The 10,630-nt window shown below is 36.3% G+C and overlaps 2 protein-coding genes across 2 annotated transcripts; both read right to left on the reverse strand.

The window, feature by feature from the left end:
- Window positions 1-107: 107 nt before the first annotated feature.
- Window positions 108-7,008, reverse strand: LOC103500777 (protein PAF1 homolog). Its single transcript, XM_008464193.3, has 12 exons — window positions 5,588-7,008; window positions 5,155-5,223; window positions 4,305-4,412; window positions 4,034-4,217; window positions 3,881-3,957; window positions 3,671-3,790; window positions 3,181-3,286; window positions 1,484-1,570; window positions 1,075-1,143; window positions 914-985; window positions 663-806; window positions 108-579 (listed from the first exon to the last, which is right to left on the reverse strand). Exons 1-12 carry the CDS (start codon window positions 6,544-6,546, stop codon window positions 457-459), a joined length of 2,118 nt encoding a protein of 705 aa, XP_008462415.2. The 5' UTR covers window positions 6,547-7,008; the 3' UTR covers window positions 108-456.
- A 2,391-nt stretch (window positions 7,009-9,399) lies between these two features.
- Window positions 9,400-10,194, reverse strand: LOC127143823 (uncharacterized). Its single transcript, XM_051079011.1, has 2 exons — window positions 10,105-10,194; window positions 9,400-10,017 (listed from the first exon to the last, which is right to left on the reverse strand). The coding sequence occupies exons 1-2, from the start codon at window positions 10,162-10,164 to the stop codon at window positions 9,427-9,429; spliced, it is 651 nt and encodes a 216-aa protein (XP_050934968.1). The 5' UTR covers window positions 10,165-10,194; the 3' UTR covers window positions 9,400-9,426.
- Between the last annotated feature and the right edge of the window lie 436 nt (window positions 10,195-10,630).

Genomic DNA, 10,630 nt, shown 5'->3' on the forward strand with positions numbered 1-10,630 from the left:
TAATTTGAAGGACTTTTGATGCAGTAACAGAAATACAAAGATGGGAAATGGAAATTTATGATCACTAAAATAATGCAATCTTATTATCAAAGACGTGTACAAGATCATTGTAACATGCATCACACGAGATAATTGTTTACCCATATAAAAGAATCATTATAAGATCATTACATCAAATTTTCTGGAAAAAGGGAGTATCTAATGTAGAGTCTTCTATCCGATTTCATTTTTCCTGCCGTGTCGGTAAGAAACTATACAGATTAAATTAAGAAATTTAATAATGAAAACAAGTGCTAAAGTTAGCGTAGCAATAGATCATTAACGTTCACACTCAATAAAGCACCATCAACATCTGGTGGTAAAAAAGGGAAAATTGGGCCGACTCCCAGCTGCGTTTGAATTTGGAAGATAATCCATGGGAAGCCAAATTAATTGGTTGTACCAAAATGTTATTAATCAATCAGACATCTCGTCTTCAGCTCCACTGTATTGATCCATGTCTTGGTGGTGTCTATCATGTTTATGCAATCTTCCGATACCATCTTCAATATCTGATCCTCTTTTCGAATTCGAGTAAATCTGAAAGCAGCAAAGTTAAAAAAATCGCCAATAACCATAAACATGGGTAATACTAATTGAACTTCATAAACTTTAGACTATACCCCAGGATCCTTCACTTCCAAAGTAGCTACAGTTGGTCTTCTCCTTACGGTCACTCTTGCAGGTGCTGGAAAATGTTCAACCTCATCACTGGATCTCCCTTCTTTAGCCCTTTTTTTTCTAAGAACAAGCTTTGTAGGAAGTGGCTACAATTGAAATTTAGTAGACGAGTAAATTTCTAAACCAAGAACAAGCCCATCAATACATATGTGAAGTCCAAAGAATTATAAAAAGATAGAAAAGAGATGAATACCACATAACGAGCTTCTGAATCATCAAATGAAACGAGATATGTAGTGGGGTCATCCACATTATCACCCCGTACCTGCCATAAGTGTCATCAGAAAGCTCACGAAGCATGCAGTCAAAATTCTAACTTATTGTTGTACACTAATTAAAAATGTCTGCACTTACATCCCAATGGTACTCACGAACCCAGGAATATGAGACATCTTCTTGCTCATCGTAAATATCCTTTGATAGCTGAATCAAAAAAAGAGAATAAACACGTCTTGCTCCAAATAGGAATGATACTTATTTATTGATTTTGCTTCATATAGGAGTGTGTGTGTGTGAGAGAGAGAGGTTCAAGTAGAGATATTTCATAAAAAGGAATGTAAACACAAGGTGTAGGTGCTGTTAATCTTGGCCTAGTAGATTAAGCTATGTTTTAGATCTTCCATTTGTTCTTGGAATAGCGAAGGGAGCTAAGAATGCTACGGACTTCATTTCTCTTTGGCTTTTGGCAAGATAGGAAAAACGTAAAACTAAAATTCCAATGAAAAGTAATAAAATTAAAATATATAATACATTGACCACCAACCTCATCTGGAGAGGGAACCATGTACGCAAGAAATTTTTCAGGTTTTGAGGGATCTGAGCCTGTTGCCATATAGCTTTTCATTATCGCCTGAAAAGGATCAACAAGCAGGGTTAGAACTACTTCATACTGCAGGTTAACAATCCTCCCCTATCCTCAGTTGGAAATTCTTATCAAAAAAATGTACTGCACCAAATAGAAAAGTTTTATTAACTGATCAAGGAAGTTCATAAATATGTTATAAACTTGTATCTGAAAAGTAAACTGATCATTGGTAATTTGGTATGGTACCAAGATTAGGACTTACTCAAATTATAATAAATAACTCTGATGACAGACAGTCCGTATTATGAAAACTAGTTACATATGTACCTTTTAAAACTAATTCCATTTCCACTCGATGGTTTCTCAAGTTTTCTTACTCGCCAGTAATTTCGAGAAAATAACCGTTCAAGTCTAAAGGCATTGAGTAACACAACATAATAACCGTTCAAGTCTATAGGAAGTCCCCAAAGGGGCAAGTTAAATAACTTAGGGCCCGTTTGTTAACGTTCCCATTCCCTGTTTCATGTTTCTTCTTTTTTAAGAACACGAAACAGGAATGTGTTTGATATCTATTTCTATTTCTTGTTTCTTGAAAAAAAACAAAAACAAAAAATATGTTCGATAACTATTTCTTGTTTCCTAGTTTTCTTTGATATTTATTTTTTATTTTATCCGAACAAAGAGTCCAACAAAAACTACGGATCCGACAAAGAGGAAGAGTCCGGCAAATAGGAAGTGTCCAACTTGTAGACGAAGACGGTGAGAGGCGGCAAAAACCCACAACGAAAACCCAGACGAAAATCATGGATCTGGCGAAGAGGAAGAGTGTCGAAAAATAAATCACGTGGAGAGTTTGGCGAAAAGGAAATCGCATGGAGAGTCTATTGAAGAGGAAGAGTCGCCACGTGGATAGGAATAAAAAGAAAATTAAGTGAAGAGTAAAATGGAAAAGGAAAAGGAAACAAAAAAGTATTGAGAAAAATGAAAAGAAAACCAATAAAAATAATTAAGAAAAAGGAAGAAGAAATCAATAAAATAATTGAAAAAAGGTAAAGGAAACAAATAGAAATAAATTGAGAAAAGGAAAAGGAAACCAATAGAAATAATTGAGAAAAGGAAAAGGAAACCAATAGAAATAATTGAGGAACGGAACGGGAGAAACTACTTTTTTTTTGTTCCAAATAATTTTTTCTAAAAATGGGAAACGTTTCTCCTTTATTTAAGGACCAGGGAACGGGAACGTTACCAAACACCTCCATTTCTTGAAAAATGAAAACAGAAACAAGGAACAGAAACGTTACCAAACGGGCCCTTAGTTATTGCTTCAGAAAACTACTGTATTATCTCACTATATTTTTTTAAAGAATTTTTCTAAATAATCGACCTTACCAATTCAAGCAAGTAGGGATCATCACTAACCTAGGGTTGTTGCAGTTGGCCCGTTCCCAACTTGAACATATGGATTAAGCCCGAAATACTTCCTAGCCTACCTAATCTAATCCACAAATTCTACTCAAACAAAGAGCCAAGATTAAAACTAAAACCAATATCTTCTTTAGTGGTAAGAAAAAGACTAATATATGAGTTAATGAAATGAACTTTAGCAATCAGCCTTTCAATAATATATTTGAAGTATAAATAACCTCAAAACTGACCTGCGATTCATGAGCGTCACGAATGGATTGGTCTAACTTATTGAAAGTCTCTGAATCAGCTGTGGGAGCGCTATCAAACGCTACCACAACAAATGGATCATCATACCTGATGCAATAACAATATTCTTTTGAATAAGAAAGTACTTCATTGACGAATGTGATATAAGGCACACTGCCTCCAGACTTCATCCAATTGTTGCAAGTCATAGGAATGTCAAAATTTAGATGTGCCGGCACATGATGTAACTTGTAGGACTATCGTCAAAGATTATATTGTTGCTAGCAATCAAATTTTATTGAAAAGTGATCCTACACGAAAATATCCAGTGCCAAAAGGAGAGGAAGGAATGCGCCCTAATTGCAATTTAAATCCTAACGTTGTATTGCAGCCTTGAAGAGGAGCTGACACAAAATTCTTGCACTAATGTACTATGATAAATCTATTATTTTATTTACCAAATCCAAAATCAAGGATTGAATTATTTTGTACCTATCAAAATCAGGTAGAAGAGGTAAAACCTCAACAGGATATAAATTCTTATTAGTGGCGTGAATAGGGCGTGACTTGCATGCCTCAAATGATGCCTCAATTTCCTTAATTTGTCTTTCCCTGGAAAATATAAAGATCACTCAGTAAAGTATAATCACACCACATATAGCCTAGGTTTTTTTTTCCTTCTTTTGAAGGTAAAAGACAAACCTATTATTGAGGTTCTCAAGAATATTGCGTCCACCCTTCATTTCTCGCAGTTCTTTTGCCTGTTTTTCAGTCAAAGACTGCAGATGCAATCCTTGTTAGCACTGATACAACTGCAACATAATTATTTGTATGATAAAACCTCAATAACAATACCTGCTTCGTGGATTCAATGCTGAGAGGAGAGATGTACTGTGTCTTAACAAGCCAGGCAACACCTTTATCAGTGGGACGCTCTTTTCTTTTTATACCACCATCCTTTTTAACTGGAGTTTTCAATACATCATCACGTAATAATTCCTCATCTTCAGGAGCAAGGGGCACTCTAACACTAGGAGGGCTAGTAAGCATATGCAAAGAGAAAAGTTAGAATAACGACAAACAAAAAATAGTCACGTTATAAAGAAAATATTTATAGGATCCATACTTGTATACACTGAGGTCAAGCAAATCGAGAGGAATTCCAAGATCTGGCTCAACATAAAGCTGAGGTTTGTAGGTTTTCTCTAGTGATGTGATTGTATATCTTGTATAGCTGCAACATCCCAAAAAAATAGAAGATGCCACCTCTTATTATTTAAGTCAAACCTATTGATAAGATAATAAAAGAGAAAAAGGACCGTAATACCAAGAAATTAATAATTTCAAGGGAAACAACCAATACAACCTAAACATAGCGGTAATTCAAACCATTTTTTTACACAATAAGGTGACGACCAATCTTAAATGCTAATACACATCTGACATAGCATCCCTTTACGTCTTTCAAGTAATGGTTTGCATAGAAGGATAATTACGAGAGCTAAGCTGTCACAAGTTCCTAAACTACATTTTTTTTCCAATTTCGGATAAAAGACTCTATCTAGGCAAACATTTTTAGTACTACAGGAAATGGTTCTACAACCTATAAAACTGATCCTATTCAAGTAAGGTTGTCTGTCTAGGTGAACAATTATAAGCAAATACATCCAACTTTAGCTTTCTGAGTTCTCAATATTACGACTAGTGCTCTGGCTTACCTTCATCAATTCCCTTTTTGTCTAGCAAAAGACGTTTCACTTAATATCTACAATTTCAGTTGTTAATAACTATCACAAGAAGGATAATTTTTGTACTGCGACAAATAATTCTAGATCGTCAAAATTACATAATAGTATCCAGCAAAATGAGGGGCAGTATGAAGGGATGAAAAGAACAAAAAATGGAGAAGCACCTCACGTATCAGCACAAGTTGCACACCTATGCAAACTTTGGAAGGAAAAGAATAGAATACATACTGATCTTTCTCTTTCCGTAGTGACATGAGCTTCGGCTGAGCACTTGTATCTGGAAGCTCGTTGCGGAATCTTTGAAATGCATGGAAGTCGAAGTACAATATAATTAGCCATAAGAAAATAAAAATCAACTAACATCGATAAGAGAAGAAGCATGAAATGTTATTTCTACCAGAAAACATTGGTAGGGACATTAATTAGTTGGGGTTTTTGAAGACTATTACAGAACATTAATCCATAGATTGAAACTAAAAACGATCCCCTGGGAAAAAGGACGGTGAGAAAATTATGACAATGAAAATAATAACAATACAAGGAATAAATTTTAACTGAGCATTCAGCTCATTCACTCATTCAAAGAATACTTCGTAAACGTCAACAATTATAGACAAGACTAAAACCAGATCATAACAATGAAAAATATCTACATACTCACTTCAACTTGCACAAAAATGTGGTTGGCTTCTTCAACCTATTTTCTATTCTCTCCCCACTAAGAAAAGGAGTGGCCTTCCTTTCCCCCATTCGGGATCCTACAATTGATCCATGCACCTTCCCAGTAGATAACATCTGGGTCTTTTGCAGTATAGTGTTTTGGGATTCTTTTAGATGGTGTCTGTGCCTCTCATCTTGCCTTTGTTTTTCGAACTCTCTCTTCTTCCTCAGTTTTTTCTCATCATCTGTCTCCATTCTCCCTGAAGGACCGTTTGCTTTCTTGGGAGGCATTGGGGGACCAGAATGCTTCTGGTGTTTATCATGATTTGAATTTTCACGATCACGCCTGCCATATGAGGGATCCTTGGAAACTCCTTTATCACGTTCGTGTGCTCCCATGTTTTTACCCTCTGCTTTTTGCTGAGAAGCTGATGGAGGTGGTGGAGAATTTGGGGGTGGAGGTGGGGGGATTGAAGAACTCGGTGGTGGAGATGAGGGCGGAGGTGGTGGCTGCATTGACTGCTGGTTTTGATTACCCTGGGAATACTGTGAAGAGGGATAGTAAAGATTAGGAGGTTGTGAAGGCGCTGGTGGGGGTGGAGGCGGTGGATAGGAAGAATCGGGAGGAGGAGGGGGCGGTGGTTGAGGTGCATAAGGATAGGACTGGTGAGGAGGAGGAGGTGGAGGGTGTTGGGTTCTGGGAGTACCATACTGTTGATGGTGGTAATTAGAAGTTTGATGAAGTTGGTTGTTGTAATTTTGGGGATAGGATGAAGAAGGAGCAGGAGGCACAGAGGCATCGCCGGCATAAGCACCCCAGTTCTGATTATATTGAGTAGTAGCTCCTCCTCGCTGTTGGGAAGAGGCGGAAGCAGATTGGGATGGTGGAGGTGGAATGGAGTTCTGAGCTGGGGCAGAACCGAAAGACGATTGAGGAGGATATGGCCGGTAAGAAGCCATGAGTATATCTCCCCCAAAAAGAAGTCGACCAAACAGAACCCTCAAGGACAGAAAAGTGGCGTTGAAGTTGAGTCAGATTTCCGGGCCAATCATATATATATATATAAGAAAGGAACCTTCTAACAAAAGAAGATATCTAGAAAACCCTATGAAGGCATGTAGAAGAAGCAGCAATGGAAATAGTTTGTTGAGGAAATGAAGATCGATAACGGAGGAAACCCTAGCAGAAGAAGAAGAAGAAGAAGAAGAAGGAAATAAAGAAAAGTCCGAAGCAGAAGAAGAAGAAGTAGAAGTGATTGGGAGAGTACAAAGAAGAAGAAAAAAAGAAAAAGAAAAAGTTTAGTCGGAGAATAGACGAGAAAGAGGTTTGAGTTTGCAAACGGAGGAGGCGGCCTTCGTGGATCTCTCCCACCTATCTATTACGTCATTCCTTTTCAGATCAGTCGTCGCATTATTCCGTTCACCTTTTATCTTTCTCATTTTAATTCTAATTTCTTTTCCCATAATTATTTTAGGGAAATTGCCAAAAATAGGTTAAAAAAAGAGATTTAAATGAATTTTGGGACAAGTTTTCAAAAGAAAGACTTTTAGGACAATTTGGGTGTGAATAGACAAAAATGCCCTTCATTAAATTTCTATCGCTCTCTATTGATTGTTTCGCCTACCCACGTTCGCTTTCCCTTCTCTTTCGCATAGAACACCTGAAGTAAAAAAAAAAACATCTCCTTTCTTTCGCTTTTGAAATTTCCCGCTCTGCTCTTCGAAGATACTCCGACTGTTCGTCTGTCGTCGGTCCTCCAGTGCATTTCGTCGCTTCTCCTTTTCGAACCTAAGAATCAACTTTGAGCGTGTTCTCTTATTTCAGTGAGTTTTATCTGTAACCCATTTTCAATATATTTGCTGGAATTTGCTTTTTCTTCAGGCTTGAATCATGACATCGACTTCAACATCGACCGACGTACCCTTCTACAAGATTAATCCTTCCCATCATTTTTATTCCCTAGTAAGCTGTTTGTCTCATTTGGAAAAGACAACACATAATATTAAGGCCAAACTCAAACCCGATCAATTAGCCTTATTTAGGAAAACAAAGTTTGGGCACTTTTTGGACCTAAATATTGTCTTTAATGGGCCACTCATCCACTACTTACTGTTAAGGGAGGTGGAAGATGAAGGAAAGGATTCTATAAGTTTCTTACTAGGGGGCGTTGTTTGTACTTTCGGTAGGAGAGAGTTTAACATCGTAACTGGACTATGGGGTCCTAAAGAGGACTATATTCAGTTGGGTGGGAATAGTCGACTGTTGGAGAAGTTTTTCAAAGACAAGGACTGTGTTTACGTTAGCGACTTAGAAGATATATTTTTGGAATACGAGGGTGATGACGATGATATCGTCAAATTAGCTTTAGTCTACTTTATAGAGATATCTTTGTTGGGAAAAGATAGGCGAACCAAAGTGGACATTGGTTTTTTCAAGATTGCTGATGATTGGAATTCATTTAATAATTATGATTGGGGTCGGATTGTTTTTGTACGCACGCTAAGTGCATTGAAAAGAGCCTTGGACAAGCAATATGCCAAGGGAAAGAAGAAATCAACACAGACAAAAAAATATACTATCAATGGATTTCCGCATGCATTACAGGTATGTGACTTCTTACTTCTTACTTCATAACTTTAAAAAGATCGTTTAGTTATTTGAAACAAACGATCGTTTAGTTATTTTAAACGATCGTTTAGTTATTTAAACGATCGTTTAGTTCTTTTAAACGATCGCTTAGTTGTTGTTTTAACGATCGTTTAGTTATGTTAAACGATCGTATAGTTGTTTTTTAACGATCGTTTAATGATGTTAAATGATCGTATAGTTGTTTTCAAACGATTGTATAACCACTTGTTTATATATCTATATATATTTTGTGGCACTTTGTAAACTTGTTTGTCAAATGTGGAATAGGTTTGGGCATATGAGTCTATACCAACCATCATTGGATGTGGTGTAGATAAAGTAAACGATCATGCCATACCACGAATGCTGAGGTGGGTGTGCCAACAATCACCAAAGTCCCAAACTATAAGCCAGGTGTTTGACTCGCCAATGGTTTAGATACATTATGTCAAGAAAACATGTCATACTTTAGAAAACAATTAGCATTTCAAGTATGGACCAACACTCCTATGTATTGAAATATTAACATAAATCACAAGTATCAATTGGCTGTTCGATTATTGTGTATGTTGCATTTCAATTAGTATCAATTGACATTTCAATTAGTAGTATCGATTATTCTCTATGTTGCAAAACTACTTGTAGCTAAACGATCGCTGAATTTTTTTATGATTTTAAGAATATCGTTTAGACTTTACCAAACGATCGTTTAGACTGTACCAAACGATCGTTTAGACTTTACCAAACGATCGTTTAGACTTTACTAAACGATCGTTTAATATTTTGACGTTTATTAAGAAGATCGTTTAGACATCGTTTATTAAGAAGATCGTTTACACTTACCAAACGATCGTTTAGACTTTACCAAACGATCGTTTAGACTTTACTAAACGATCGCTTAATATTTTGACGTTTATTAAGAAGATCGTTTAGACATCGTTTATTAAGAAGATCGTTTATACATATGTGCGCGATGAGTATTTCTCTACACGAATATTTTGTGATATGTATCTAAACGAATACAAATATTAACTCAAATATTCTTTCTCAATTTTGGTCGCGTTTAATTGAAAATATCACAAAGTATTTATTTTATAACAAAGTTTAAAATTATAATATGTTATTCTCTCTATAAAAATTACATAAAAAAATTATATAAACGAATACAAATATTAACTGAAAAGTACAAGAACGAATATATATTTTTTTATTTAGCAAAAGTATTTATTGGCCCAAAGTTCCAGCACATATTGTTGTCTAAACAGTTTCATGTTTGGCACAGTTAGACAACCAAGGTCACTAGCAGTTACAAGGCATTCAACAAATTTGGTACAGAAAATTCCACAATCCAATGAACGCCCTTTCTGTAATGTGGCCTTCGATCTGCGTATTGGCCAAGGGCCATATGTGAAACGATCTGAATGGAGGTTGACTCCAATTGAAATCGCGAGTGAGGCAATGCATCGTGCAGGCATTTGAAGAGCTTCATCAACAAGTTTCTGCTCAACATAATTTGGCATTGAGTCGAACACGTAGATCCTGCATTTTCTCATATCAGCTGCAATAGCCAACCAGTGTTCTTTTATGTTGATGCAGGTAATCACGTAGTTGACATCTCCCCACCCTGGTATGTCGTTGTAATCACCAACAGCAGTGTTGAAATAGTATTCGACATCTTTTTCTGTCCATATAGTTAGGTGTGCTGTTGGGTCTGTCCATTCAGCTTTCGTATTATCTGGTGTCACCAGATGAGTATCAAAAATGTGGTTCCAAACAATGCAGTCTGGTTTATTGATTCCAGTCTTCAAGAACAAGTCAAAATTTAATCAGAATATAATGATGCAGTTTAACTTGTATACAAAAAAAAAAATTAAAGAATAACAACTTACCAGAAAAGAGGAATGTAATATTCTAAAAGAACGCTTGCAATGGTGCTTGAGATGCAACATTTTATTCTGCAAGTGGGCTAATAGCAAATCCAATGTCTACAAAGAAAAAATAAACGATCGTTTAATGAATGAAAGGAGAGGATAAGCGATCGCATAAGAAATGTACATGTGATCGTTTACGTAGTAAGCGATCGTGTAATATTAACTTAACGATCGTTTAGTTAATAGAAGCGATCGTTTAGTTAATAGAAGCGATCGTCTATCAAATATAAGCGATCGTTTGGGAAGAGTACTTACGTCTCCATGTACCCATGTGTTTTCTTCAAGCTGTCTGAAAAAGTCTTTCTTTCTGGTTGTGGAGACTACTTTCCATTCTTCATGGGTTGTTTTTCTTGATCTTTTCCATTGCAAGTATTCCTTCCATAATTTTGGATCCACTTTCCCATTCACCACCGTGACGCACTAAAATTCGAACATGTGCCATCCTTAAACTACCTTAAGTACTTTTGTATCTTCAAAAATTGAT

The sequence above is a fragment of the Cucumis melo genome, chromosome 1 (assembly GCF_025177605.1).
Source record: "Cucumis melo cultivar AY chromosome 1, USDA_Cmelo_AY_1.0, whole genome shotgun sequence".
In the NCBI taxonomy this organism is placed as follows: Eukaryota; Viridiplantae; Streptophyta; class Magnoliopsida; order Cucurbitales; family Cucurbitaceae; genus Cucumis; species Cucumis melo.